General features: G+C 40.4%; 1 protein-coding gene across 1 annotated transcript in view; it reads right to left on the reverse strand.

Moving 5' to 3' along the window:
• Positions 1-15,220, reverse strand: part of LOC124595720 (NFX1-type zinc finger-containing protein 1-like) — a 413,636-nt gene that overhangs the window by 254,576 nt on the left and 143,840 nt on the right. Inside the window, exons 4-5 of the mRNA XM_047134586.1 lie at positions 13,021-13,104; positions 12,480-12,751 (exon numbers count right to left, since the gene is read on the reverse strand). Of these exons, the coding sequence (XP_046990542.1) occupies positions 12,480-12,751; positions 13,021-13,104 (356 nt within the window). The remainder of the gene's footprint in view (positions 1-12,479; positions 12,752-13,020; positions 13,105-15,220) is intronic.

Genomic DNA, 15,220 nt, shown 5'->3' on the forward strand with positions numbered 1-15,220 from the left:
GCTGTGAAAAACACCAACAACGCTGGTGAGTAGCGATTGCATGAAGACAGTACTGAGGCAGAGCCGGTTGAGTAAACATCTACTAAAAGAGCAGACACGAATATATGGAATTAAGGTAGAAAGTGTTGAGTAGTGTATTGAGAGAAATATTTAACTGAAATAGGATTGTTGAATCATCTGTGGCTTTTTTCATAGTGAATCACTTTTTGAAATTTGTCAGTTTCATTAAATCAAATCAAATGATCAATCAACTCACGGCATATTTCATTACATGTGTTTCTGTATCTCATTCATTCTGATTAAGCTGTTTGCACTTCTTGTTCATTTCACTTGTAGGCTTCCTATCTCATTCTTACCATTAATCTATTTTCTTTCTTCTTTAATAAGCAGAAGCATTTACCGAACTATCCACAGTTTTGTGCTCCTGCCATTACTTTATATGTGGTGTCCTGTTCTGCCTATATTATTCCCTTCTTCATTACATTCCCTACATCTTCTACTGGGCCAATGCATCTTCTAGTGACCCATTGTAACATTTTTACTTAGACCATTAGTCACTCACTGGCTTGGAAAATTGTCACTGCTTCTCACGGTTTGCAGACTCCAGCCAGAAGATTGGTTTCATGCTGCTCTCTACACTAATCTATCTAGTGCAAGCTTCTTCATGCCTGCAACCTATTTCATTTGAATTTCCTTACTGTAGCCAAGTCTTGAGCTACCTCCACACTTTTTACTCCCCACACTTCCATCCAGAACCAATCTATCGATTTCTTGATGCCTCGGGATGTGTCCTTCAGCATCCACAATTTAGATGTACAGTTTAAAATTGTTAATTTTTGATTGGAACCAACTTCATCATCTGGTTATGCTTTGAAGTCCAGCATTTGATTAGTAAATCTTTGCTTCGCACTAAAGTAGTCCAGCTGATATCTTCCTACAACTCTCACTCTTTTCCGCATGAATTTTCTTATGTTGTGATTCTGGAAGACTATGAGCCATGTCCAAATGAATCTTACTGCCAAAACGCAGAAACCCCTCTCCCCTCCCTTTCTTTAACCCAAATTCTCAAGTAATTCTGCCCCCTAATGTATACCTTATTATAGCAATCCAGCCACAAAGGGCTACAAACTTTTCTTCATTCTTGACAGCTTTTAGCAATTCCTGCAGTTCTCTATATATTCCCATTACTTCCTCATTCCCACCATCTCACGATGAAAAAATTTTAGTGGTGTTGGATTCTTTTTCCTCAGAATAATTCAGTCACTGTATTGCTCACAATAACTTTCTTTTTTTATAAAACAATACCAACCGTTGTTACAGCGCTCATTAATGTGAACTGTCTTCTTTCCATTTTAGTTCACTAATCTAGACAAATTTAATTTGACCTGCTCATCTCTTTTTAAAGCTTCTCCAGATTCCCTATGACAGTCCAACTTCTAACATTACACAACTAAACTTAAAAAAAAAAAAAAAAGCCTCATCTGTTACAAACCTCCTGGGCAGTCTGGAAAATCTGAAGGGACAACAATTTAAGTGCCTCACCCCCCCCCCCCCCCCCCCCCCGCCCCCTTCTCTCACTCTCACACTCTTTTCCACTGACACACTTTTTTTATCTCTAATGCAGCAGTTTCCGTTGCATCCTGAACTCCCATACCTTTGATCATAGACGATTCTTCCACATTTAACCTCTACTTGCCCTCCTGCCCTCTTTTGGCAAGACTTTTGGAAAAATGAGTATATTTCCCATGATGTTAATTCATACGATAACCAGTGGCTGGAAGTGAACCTGGGATATTTGGCTTAGCAGTCAATGATATAAATACCTAGTGCAAGGTGATTATAAAATACAGACAAAGAACATTATTGAAGTCAAACTTAATGATAATAGGTAGAGAGAGAGAAGGAAGCAAAATGGAAACCATCAACTTAACAGCTATCAGTCAATTTAAAAAGCATAACTGAGATGCTCAAAGAATCCATAGTGGCCCCAAAATATGTTACAATAAAATCAGAAAGACTGACTCATGTCAAACATAATGGTAAAGCACAAAAAAAAAAAAAAAAAAAAAAAAAAAAAAAAAAAAAAAAAAAACAAAAAAAAAAAAAAACAGAGCTACTCAATTTGAATAACACTAGAAAGGGCCTTGTGTAGAGAGAGAGAGATGACAAAATTTCTTTAAATGTGATGAACACCAGATGGGCTGTCATTAACAGAATGAGAGAAATAGCTGATGTAGCAGGTGGGCGTCCAAAGGGCTCTGTAAGCAAATGGAGAAGACCCTTCCACTGGCCATCCTACCACCCCTCCAGCATAGGCAAAGTGTTAAAGAGGGGGTGAGCACCCACTATTCAACAGAGTGCGACACCTAAAATGGAAAACAGGGTACTCTTAAATGGAAAATGGGGTACTCTTGAAATGGAAAATGAGGTTCGACAGAAAGAAAGGCAAACCACATCCAAAAGGAATTACAACAGCAGGAAAGAGTGATAACGCTGACATCTGGTAAAAGAGGCAGATTAGAGGATCCCACTATACTGAGCACATGGCAAGAGATCCTTCCAACCCCAACAACCCAGCCCCCTGCCCTGAATGTAATTTACTGAGAATAGAAACCACTGTTACAGAGAAAACAGAGAATCAGTTCAACTGTCCATAAGACGTCCACCAACACGAAAGCCAAAGAATTTGGTGGACCACGCTTAGTATGGAGAGCCAAGGGGACGGAGCATTCTACCAGGATACAAACATCTGTCTGCAAGGTTCCACAACCAAAATTTGTGGGTGGCTTATTACATAAAATAAAACTATAGGTCAGTCAGTTAGGACTAATGCAGAGGTGATTTACAATGGTGGATTCCTTCTAGGAGGAATGGAAGGAGGAGAGGCAAGCACTAGTAGTTTCCTTAACAGTGCAAAGTTTACTGGAGGGGGAAGAGCACCCACAAAGCCACTACTTGTGGTGAATGGGTATGATTAATCACTTCTCTTGCAAGGCAGTTGGCCAGATCATTTCCTTGGGATACCCACATGACTTGGGGTCCAGAGAGTGATAACCAAGATGTCAGTACAACTGAGTTTGGCGAGAAGATTGTGAATAGCAGAGACCACAGGGTGACGAGTCAGTGTGCTGGAAACAGCTCACTGAGTCACTACATATTAAAACACGGTTAAGGGAAACCTGGTTATTAAAACGGAGGACACAGTTAACTCTTAAATATGGGCACCAAGAGTTTGGTGGGTGACATTGTGACAGGAGGTGCAGCTGGCTGGCTGACTGGGCCCCCTGAATGGCAGTTCAGGGTCGCATATCGCCCCTTTAGATTATACCAGTTATAACCATCATAATCACTGATATATTCATTATTTGCTAGTTTTTGGTATTTTATACTAGTGAACATAATATTTCTATTATATGTCACATTCACTATTGTAACTGCTCGAACACACACATTAAAAAAAAATTTTGTTCAACCCAGTTCCCAGAACTCCTGAAGACAGACACTGACTGTGGATATTGTATCACAGACACAGTCCCTTTGACTGTTCAGAGATGTCACAAAACCCGCCCAAAGATGTAAACAACAATGGATGAGCAGCTCCTATTAGACGGAGGGGGTCCGACAGTGGATCAGTTCCAGTCATTCCACCAGGAAAGAGGTACACGGCTCGTGTTGTCTGTAGTTCAACCATGCCTAGATGGTTCGATCATGTCCGCATTGTTGCTTTTTGCCAGGAAGGGCTCTCAACATGGGAAGTGTCCAGACATCTCAGAGTGAACCAAAGCGATGTTGTTCAGACATGGAGGAGATACAGAGATGGGAACTGTCAATAACACGACTCACTCAGGCCACCCAAGGGATACTACTGCAGAGGGTGACCACCACCTACGGATTATGGTTTGCAGGAATCCTGACAACACCACCACGTTTAATAACGCTTTTCGTGCAGCCACAGGACATCGTGTTATGACTCAAACTGTGCGCAATAGGCTTCATGCTGCGCAACTTCACTCCCAACGTCCATGGCGAGGTCCATCTTTGCAAGCACGACGCTATGCAGTGCAGTGCAGTGCAGATGGGTCCAACAACATGCCGAATGGACCGCTCAGAATTGGCATCACGTCCTCTTCACCAGTGAGTGTCACATATGCCTTCAACCAGACAATCATCGGAGACTTGTTTCGAGGCAACCCGGTCAGGCTGAACGCCTTAGACACACTGTCCAGTGAGTGCAGCCAAGGTCCTGCTGTTTTGGGGTGCCATTATGTCGGGCCGACGTATGCTGCTGGTGGTCATGGAAGGCGCAGTAATGGCTGAACGATACGTGAATGTCATCCTCCGACCGATAGTGCACCCGTATCAGCAGCATATTGAAGAGGCATTCGTCTTCATGGATGACAAATTGCACCTCCATCATGCACATCTTGTGAATGACTTCCTTCAGGATAACGACATTGCTCGACTAGACAGGTTAGCATGCTCTCCCTATCGAACATGCCTGGGATAGATTGAAAAGGCCTGTTTATGGATGATGTGACCCACCAATCATTCTGAGGGGTCTATGCCGAATAGCCGTTGAGTGGGACAATCTGGACCAACAGTGCCTTGATGAACTTGTAGATAGTATTCCACGATGGGGCAGGCATGCATCAATGCAAGAGGATGTGCTACTGGGTATTAGAGGTACCAGTGTGTACAGCAATCTGGACCACCACCTCTGAAGGTTTCGCTGCATGGTGGTACAACAGGCAATACGCGGTTTTCATGAACCATAAAGAGGGCGGAAATGATGTTTATGTTGATCTCTATTCCAATTTTCTGTACACGTTCCGGAACTCTCAGAAGCGAGGTGATGCAAAAAAAAAATTTTTTTGGGTGTGTGTGTATGTGTGTATGTGTGTGTGTGTGTGTATAAAGGCACACTAAAAGTTTGTTTTATATGAACACTGGTGTCGCAGCAACACACATGCGCGCGCGCGCACACACACACACACACACACACACACACACACACACACATGTGGTGCAATCCATTTCAAACAAACATTAGATATATTATTAACATTATTAATGAACTGACACAGCAGAAATCAACTCAGTTTCTGAAGTAATATTAGACACACTACTCATATAATTATGTATTATCTGGCAGCACTGAAATAAACAAGAGTCTGCTGCTTATCTTTGGTTTTTATACACAAATATAGGCATAATCTTTATGCACGCAACGTTGATATATAACTTACATATCAGCATGAGGAGATATGTTTTTGACTTGAAGACACATAGCAAGGCAGGTAAATGCACACATTATTTGCTTGCAGGCTTTACAGAAAATTCATTTGTTGCATTTTTTCCTGCAAACAACACATGTTGCATACTTCGGCAGTTGTCCAGGAATATCAAGTCTAGCAGTCAGCCTTTATGGGATGTCAATTTGGCTGCAACCCCCACTCAGACTTCTTTTGTTGGCTTTGTGTTTTGCCAATATTTCCTGAATCATGCCTAACTGGAAATTCACATATGGCAGCTAAGCAGATGACAATTTGTGCAGACAAAATGCATTGAAGATGTCTTGCCTATTAGGTGGACAAAATTTTTTTGTTAACATTTGGTGCTCTTCCCAATGCACTCCACAGTTTTCATGATCATATCACTCCAGTGAACACTTCTCACTGACTTGGTGCAATCAATTAGAAACAAAGGTTCCCCACATTTCGAACTTGTTCTGTAGTGTTTTTTTAATCTCTCAGATGTCTTCTGAATGAAAAGCTGACGACATTTAGACATCCCTTCTCTCACGCCATCTCATTGTCAAAATTAGCTCTGAAACAGACTTGAATGTCAGTTCTCCTTATTGAAATTTCTCTGCCATTTTTTTGTATGTAGTTTCTGTCGTGCCACAACTGCACCACAAGCATTAGTTGCCCAATGATACAGCCAACAGAAGTGCGTTGTGCTCGAGTACCAAATATCACAAAATAAGGATTGCCCCTCCTGTAAATATGGCTCATGATAAATCTAGAGATCCTGAGATTGTAATTGGTGACATTTGTATCATTTCCACAAAGAATGATAAAGTCCCAAAACATAATTTGTCTGAACATCACAAATCAACAATATTTTGATTCCAAAATGATTTCATTTTGCTGGGATATACTGTTTTAATTTTAGTCTCTCTTTCAACAGAAGGAGTGACCCATCCATGCACAGGTTTTCACAAGGGTATCAATGTTGTTTGAAAACACTTCAAAAGCGATCAAAAATGGGATGAGGTTTGGACATGTAGTCTATTTTTAGAGTATTATGACTGAAGTGTAAAAATCTTAGGATAGATAAATATTTATCTCGCAAAAAAAAGGAGTTTCCAGAAGTGGATGTTTTGGCCAGTACTCTGATAATGACATTTTTTAGCCTTGTCATAATTTGACACATAACTACAAAAAATAAAAAAACTTATTTGATATCAGGTCTGTCCACTCTTTCTTTGATATGTCTATTAAATGTTCAGAGCTTCGAGTAAAATATTTATGTTTTGTTACAAATAAGAGTCACAATATCTTCTCTTACAAAGAGGGGGAAGCTAAAGAAACTTCTTGTATCAATGGCAGTTTTCAGACCGAAATCTGTGGACAAAAGCTGGTGTTTCCATGGCTGGTGTTGTTACTTGACCATATCAGTTTGTTTTATATGTGGAGGCATGGTTCCGTCTTTGTTGGCCCCTCATCTTCAGATGAAGTCATCAGATAATCCTGAGTCTGGTACTGGTGAATGGTCAGAAAATATTGGTGTGCCTGTAGATGTTGGTGTATCTGAAGTCATCAAGTGAAGTGGCCTGCAGAAGTTGATTGTTGTGCCACAGAACTTGGTCGTGGTAATGAATCATTATCAGATTCATTTTAACTGCTGACCTCAAAATTGCTTCTTCAGCTGAGCAAAAAGTTTGCTTATTTCCAAATTAAAATCTTACACAAAAATAATATGTCTACTGACAAGAAAGTGGGCAATATAGTTTGTGTATGTTGACAACAATTGTACCTGCACCACACTACTAACTGAATGGACAAAATATTTTGCATGTACCACAATGCTAAGTGAATGTCCCTGAAGTCTAGTGACAATACACTGCACTACAAATTTCCAGGAACCCTACAAGATAGCAACAAGGATGGCGCTTCCACAACAGTCTAGCTTAGCAAAACAGTAAACAAGCAGAGCAGGCTGGAGAAGGAGTAAGCTGGTGGGCTCATTCCAATAGCTAATTACACCCATGGGCAAGCATACATCTACTTCTACATCTACGTACATACTCTGCTAGCCACTGGTTCGTGCATGACAGAGGGTACCTTGTACCACAACTAGTCGTTTCCTTTACTGATCAACTTGCAGATAGAGTGAGGGAAAAATGACTGTCTGTATGCCTCCCTACGAGCCCTAATTTCTCATATCTTATCTTCATGGTCCCTACACAAAATGTGTGCTGGTAGCAGTAGGATCGTTTTGCAGTCAGCTTCAAATGCTGGCTCTCTAAACTTCCTATGTAGTGTTCTTCTAAATAAATGTCTTCTTCCCTCCAGGGATTCCCACCTGAGTTCCCAAAGCATATCTACAACGCTTGCATGCTGATCGAATGCACTGGTAACAAATATAGTTGCTCACCTCTACTTTGCTTCAACGTGTTCTTTCAATCCGACCTGGTGTGGATCCCAAACACACTAGCAGTACTCAAGAATAGGTTGCACTAGTATCCTATATGCAGTCTCCTTCACGCACGAACTACACATTCCTAAAATTCTCCATTAAACCTAAGTAGATCATTTGCCTTCCCCAACACAGTCCTCACATGCTTGTTCCATTTCACATCGCTTTACAACATTACGTCCAGATATTTAAATGACATGACTGTCAAGCAGGACACTACTAATGCTGTACCTGAACATTGCAGGTTTGTTTTTCCTACTCATCCGCATTAACTTACATTTTTCTACATTAAGAGGCAGCTGTCTAGTCCATCTTGCATCAACCTACAGTCATTTGTCTTCGATACCTTCCTGTACATCACAGCATCATCAGCGAACAACCACAGATTGCTGCCCACCCTGTCTGCCAGATCATTTATGTTTATAGAAAATAGCAACAGTCCTATCACACTTCCCTGGGGCACTCCTGATGTAAACCATGTTTCTGATAAACACTCGCTGTCGAGGTCAACATACTGGGTCCTAATACTTAAGAAGTCTTCGAGCCAGTCTTCTTATATACCGAAGTCAACTGTGCTTTTTTCCCAATCATTTGGCACATTGCCTTGGTCAAGAGATTTGTGGTAAATGCAAACTAAGTAAGGGGTCAATGATGTAGAACACTCTCTGCAAAACTGAAGTGGGGTTCGATCCAGAACTGGCAACTTTCAACTTTCTATTGTAACTGCAGAGGAGATCAAGAGTTGGTACCATTGGAACTGACGAGGGAAGATCCCTATTCGGCAAAGAGACTGTCTATGAGACTGGGTCTAACAACTGCAAAGCTGAAGGCACTGCCGAGCCATACACATGGCAACCATAGTCCAAGCTGTATTGGTCCAAGTCCTAGTTGATACTGTGGTGTCACAGCATGTTCCACCTCTTCTTCACAATCATATGAAAGATTTTAAGGTAAAAATGCTGTTTTAGTAGTTAGCATATAAACAATATTCATTGTGTGGGCTTCAGTTTTAGTTTGTGCAGAAACAATGTGAGAAGAGGGGGCGCAGGACATCAGCAACGCACAATGCTGTCAAGAGCCTCTACCTGCTTTGGAGGTGGTGTTTATACTTTGGCATTACAGGTTGGTGGTGCTTTGTAAGGCACAGAGGAAGCACCTCTGCCAACAATGTAAACACCCAGAAAACAGCTGATAGCAGCTGTGGAGAAATGTCATTCTCTTGTGTACTGTTCTGAAATTCACTTCTGCTATGTTGTTCTGTGTAATAAGAGATTTGTCACCAAATGTTGTAAATACCGAACATAGAAGAGTTCCCTAAAAAGGAATTTATTCCGTTTTGTAGTGATTTGGCATAGATGTGACTCTCTAAGTAGTCCTCAATCCTCTGCACGTAGAAACAAAGTCCCACAGTACAATTAGTGGCAGTGCATAGCTGGTCCACTGCAGCAAGAAAACATGAGAAGATAACCGTAAAGCTTAAGTAAAGTAAAAGTGATATGAACAACATTGAGGTGACAGATTGTGAGTGAAGATGGTTTAGGTACAACCTCTAACCAGATTCTCCTTAAAAACTTCGCTATAGAGAAAATAAGTGTGACCCATACTCCAAGAGGTGTGGGCATGGATGCAGAGAACATTAAGCTTTTGCATGTAACTAGCCCTTAAAAGCCCTCCTGGCCTCAACCTACATTAGTAATTGTCATCTCCCATCCAGCCCCTTTCCTGTTTCCATTCCAGTACAACACAGCCTTCATTCCTCCATTGCACCTAGTCTTTGTACTTCTCCTTTTCTGCTATCCCCCCTCCCCCCTCCTTCATCACATCGCCGCTGCCCTCGATCAACCTCCCAACTGCACATATCTGCCCTACCCCTTTCCACCTCATCCCTGTGTGCTCCCCAACAGCACATCACTCCCCCCCCCACTGCCTCTTCCTTACCCCCACTGAGTCACTACTCCCATCAGGCACTGGTGCTGCTGCTCACAGTGTGGTCTCAGTTGCCTGAGACTGCAGTCGTGTGTGTGAGTTGCGTTTGCATGAGTGTGTACATGTGTGTGTGTGTCAACTAATTTTGACAAAGGCCTCACTAGCCGAAAGCTATATTTCTGACCGTCTTTGTTGTGCCTATCTGCGACTCAGCATCTCTACTTATGATGAGTAGCACCTTCCCTTTTCACAATGTTGTTACATTCCATCCTGGACTTTCCAGTCTTTGATTTTAGCCTTTAATTGAAAAATATGGGGAAACCAAGTCAGTTTTTTGTCAAAGAGGAGTTTACAAAATGAGGACTGTGCAACAACGTCCAAGTGCTAGGTACCCAAGTAGAGTTCTGGGTCAGGGTCGAGCATAGTATACTGACAGAAATGTATGATCTGTAGTTTTGCAGAAGAGAAACCATGGGAAATGGTCCAAGCAGAGGCCAATCAGATGTCGCCTTGGAATTGGCATTCAGCCACGGCCACAGAATGGGAGCTGTACCAAATGCTACATTCATCAATTGGTGTGATCAGTAGCCTGGTCACTATCTCACTGATGGTGATGAGAATGAAGCACTATGGCACACAGTTCTCTTGGAGCCACGAAGAGCTGAGTGTAGCACATGAGCTGCGAGGTGTTCAGCAACAGCTGATATGCCTGTACACAGACCACCCTGCAGGAAGAGACCCATCACAGTTGAAGAAATTTGTTGACCTGGAAGACTAAAGAGCTCGGACCACATCTAGGATTGAAAAGCACACATTTACAGAGTGAACAGTGCTACCAGCATTTCTTCTTATCACGTTTAATTAGGTAGCGAGCCTTAGCACAAATTTGCTTAAAAGTGTAAAGGTTGGTCAGTGGAGGATGTTATTTGAAATGATGCAGGCCTCTTCAGTGACCCTGAACAGCTATGAAAATGTCCAGAGAGGTTTGTTTTCTTTTGTTGTTTTAGGGTGCACAACTACAGTGGTCATTAGCGCCCACACTAAATTATGAATGCACTGCGAGGCACAATGTTAAAACAGCAACTAAAAAGGACAACACTATAAAAGCAAATTAACAGACAATGGATTAAAAGAAAACAGCATAATCAAATGTCCTTAGACAGGATTGTCAAGTGGATAGAACGAAGAATGCGAGCAGCTGCTCCTGGGTCATCCACTAAAATTTCATCCAGAGCACTTGGCAGACCAAGATCAATGCGCAGTGTATTAAAATTTGGACAGGACGTTAAAATGTGGCGTGCCGTCAGCAATTGCCCACATGGGCAGAACGGCACTGGCGCAGCCGTCAGCAGATGGCCAGAGAGGTGGGGAAGCTAATGGCAGATACATACAAGTGCCATTTGGGTATCTCAAGCAACCAACATGGTAATCGGTCTATCAGGCAGTGGCAAGGAAGTCACAGGATCACCAAAATGTGCTCACTGTCCTGATGATCATCATATAGTGACCAGTGTAGTGAAGCCAAGAGATTAGCTGAAAAGATGTCATGGGTGACACTGGTGTGGATAGGAATACACATAGATCATGGTCTGTAAGGAGCTGGTCAATGAAAAGGCCCCTGTCAAAGTGGTATTCTCCCACAGAAGATGGTGTGCATTGCAGTCCTCAAGTACGAGATAAGGGAGGCACAGTTGTTGCATTAAAGTGGTCAACTCAATGTATGCAAGTGGCCTGCCTCGAGGTAAATATACAATACAAAAGGTGATCGTTGGGGTCGTCTACACTTGCTTCGCTAACACTTCCAATGTGGTATGAAGTTGAATTCACTCACCGAAAACTGGTGACACTAACAACCAATCCAACTCTGCTGAATGATCATGTTATGGGTATCTACGTTAGGTGTGAAGAATTTAGGAATTTAGGAGGGCCAGTCACAGTTAGTTCCAAAACCTAGGATAGTGTACACACTTATGTGCACCTAGTGGCAGTACTGACATTTCTTTTCAAGTTATGTAACTGGCCAGCAATTCTGTCTCATAAGTTTACAAAAATGTTATTCATTTATTTTGGAAAAATAAACTCAGTTTGGGAACATTAATCATGCTAATTACAGAAACTTCTGACACAAAGTTAAATATTTTATTCAGAATGATGTCATAAAGGGTAGAGAAGAAACTCTTTTGTAAAACTACATAAAACAAATAGGTTATGGCGTGGTACAAGGGACCAACAAAGCATTCACTTAAAGTAATTCAGGAAAATCTTTCTATACATATTCCTTCACTAATCTATTTGGGTTAAGTATATTTTTTCTTTTCTGTCTCTTCAACTTTTAACAGAAAAAAGGGCTCACAATTTCATAAGACCTGAAATGTAGCAATGTGTTTTATTCCTTGTATGTAAACAGCACAGGGAAGTATCAGACTTCCATTTGCATATATGCCACGTGTTTTCATTTTTTAGTTTAATGAAAGTCTTTAGGTCAATTTATAATTTTTATAATACACGAAAACACACACACACACACACACACACACACACACACAACACACACACACACACACACACACGTACAGCTGCCTGACCCAGCACAATACAGACGTATAGGGGTGCGTGTGTGTGTGTGTGTGTGTGTGTGTGTGTGTGTGTGTGTGTGAGAGAGAGAGAGAGAGAGAGAGAGAGAGAGAGAGAACACTCACAATAAGATCTGTCCAAAAGCTAGCATAGTTTTCAGTCTTCATTAAGTGCAAGTTGACAAGTCAAAACCTGTATTATATGGCATGTTGTTATGTTCCCTGCTTTATTACTTACATTCTACAAGAGCTTTACCTTACCAAACTTATATCACTTACCTCTTCTTCATGAAATCTGTGGTCAATGAAAAAAAGGTTTTTTGTGATACCTTTCACGTTTTTATAATGATAAACAGATGGAGCACTTCTTAATGTTGGATAAATTGTTGGCGTGATAAGGTTTGCTATATCTGGTCTCATCCTGTGCTGAACTTCTAAACAATCATAATGCATCCCATTCCGCAGCATCCTTTCAAACAATGAAATGTCAAAATTAAATTTTTTTCCTAGCTCATAGACTGCAGTTGAAGGTCGCAGTTGTTTGTGATCACCTGAAAAGTAATAGTTTTTCATCGAGATCAAAGATACCTTAGAAATAATCAATTATACACAATCATTGCTTTTAACAAAATCCATTTCCAACAAATTTGAGGAATTTAGATTACACAACAGTATATGAAATATTCTGGTGACCTGTTCAATGAAATCATCACTGAATAACCATGAGCTACAATATAAACAGTAAGAAGCTATTCTCCACACAATAATCTACCTGAACTATCAGAAACAGTCAAAAAAACTGAACAGCACTCATACACACCTATGAGAATAAGATGTTCACAGTCCTTTGTCAAAGAGACAACAACATGGGACTCCAGCACTTCCGCTGCTTCCTCAACTATAACTGAAAAGAAAGGAGGAATTCAATCAATGGCAAAGTTCATTAAGCTATTCTTCAACAAAAATTTCTCTCAATGTATTTTCAAAATAGTTTACATTACCTGAATATTATCAAAAAAGCTGACAGGTTCACTAGGTAAATCCAGACATCTAACCATATAACAATTATGCCACTTAGCTACATTATGCTTCCAACGTTTTGAAAAACACAAAGAAAGAAAGAAAGAGAGAGAAGGGGGGGGGGGGGGGCAAAGGTTATGTTCTTTTCTAAAAAGAGCAGTCACAGTCAAATCTGGATATCAAACATTCCCTGTGTCTGAAGCTAAAGAGAGAAAGAAAGAAAGAATGATAATCAGGCTAACTGTGGTAATAAAGAACCCTGGATGAAAAGTAAACCCAAGTCACTCAAAAGATGGTAAAATTAATTGCTCTATGCTTAGGTTCACACAGAAAAACAACCACCTCTAAAGATTATGCCACAGGACAGTACTTCATGAAAGTATACAAAGTACGATAGCAATCCTATATGCAGGTCACCACAATAGAGAGCTTTCAAGTACACAGCAGATGGAACTGAGAAACTTCAGACATAGAGCCTTCTTTAGTGTATGCTCCTTTAGTTCTAATTCTGGGACAAGAAAGTTATTTGTTTGGAATTTCATAACACAACATTTTGTAAGATTAAGCTACTATCTGTTAGCTGAGAACCAGTTGTGAGTGCATTCCACTGTTGTTCTGATGAATTATAACTTGTGTTACAGTTTTTTACATTCTCCAATAACATTTGTATAGGTGATAAAACAGGAGCAGCTCACATACTAAATTTGATTCGATTTGATTTTTTATTGGTCCAGTTTTATCACACAGCACAAATTGTACAATTGATATTGGACAGGTCAAAGATAAGTTACAATAATACATAGTATTAGCAAAATAGTAGGCAAATTAAAAATGGGTACCTATTACAATTAATTTTGTTCCCTATTCAGAAATTCTCTGACAGAATAGAAACAGTGTTTTATTAGAAATGCCTTTAGTTTAGCTTTAAATATTAGATGAGTAGCATTTTTTATTTCCTCTGGTATCTTATTGTGTAGTATTACACCAATGTTAATTATGCTCCTCTGATACCTGGTTGTTCTGTGACATTTTGATGTCTATTTGATTTCCCTCTGGTACTATAGTTGTGTACATTTTTGTTCTGTAGCAGTTTGCCTGTTTTCAGGAGATAGTCCCTAGTGAACAAGATAGTTTCATAAACTAATAAACTTGGAACATTTAGGACACAAAGCTCAGTAAAATGGGATTGAAATGACTTCATCTTTTTAAGGCCACAAATTATTCTTAGAGCTCTTTTTTGCATTCTAAAAACCTTTACACTGTGAGTTGAGTATCCCCAGAAAACGATCCCATATTGTACTAGTGAGTGGAACTGTGCATAGTATGCCTGCAGTACTATTGTTTTGCTTGTTGTAGCCTTTAAAATTCTTAGGCCATAGCACACAGATGATACTTTTCCTAGACAAGTTATTTATATGTGTGTCCCACTTTAAGTCTTTCTGAACCCATAGACCCAAAAATTTTGTGACACTTACATTTTCTAGGGGATCATTTTTTAATTGTGCTTGAGTAGACATTTGATTAGTTGAAGGAATTTAATGAAATCGCCACACACAGTTTTTTCAGTATTTATAATGAGTCTGTTTTTTGTGAACCACTCAGGAAGTCTTTTCATAGAACTTTCTGCTGTGGACTGCAAAGTTTCTGGACTGGATCCAGTGAGCAATATGCTGGTGTCATCGGCAAACAGGATAGTTTTTGTGGGGCTCATATATTCAACTAAGTCGCCCACATAAATCAAGAAGAGTAGTGGACCTAAGATTGAGCCCAGCAGTACACTATATTTTATTGGGAATTCACTAGAACGATAGGAGCTGTTTCTTGTTTTATTCATTTTGTTGAATTCATACTGAAGTGATACTTCTGCCTGCAGTTTTCTAGGTATGAACACAACCAGCTATGTGCTACACCTCTGACTCCTTGTCTTTCTAATCTTTAGACCAGAATGTTATGCTCCAGGACATCAAAGGCTTTTGATAGATCTAGAAAAATACCTGCAG

The sequence above is a fragment of the Schistocerca americana genome, chromosome 2, assembly GCF_021461395.2.
Source record: "Schistocerca americana isolate TAMUIC-IGC-003095 chromosome 2, iqSchAmer2.1, whole genome shotgun sequence".
Classification (NCBI taxonomy): Eukaryota; Metazoa; Arthropoda; class Insecta; order Orthoptera; family Acrididae; genus Schistocerca; species Schistocerca americana.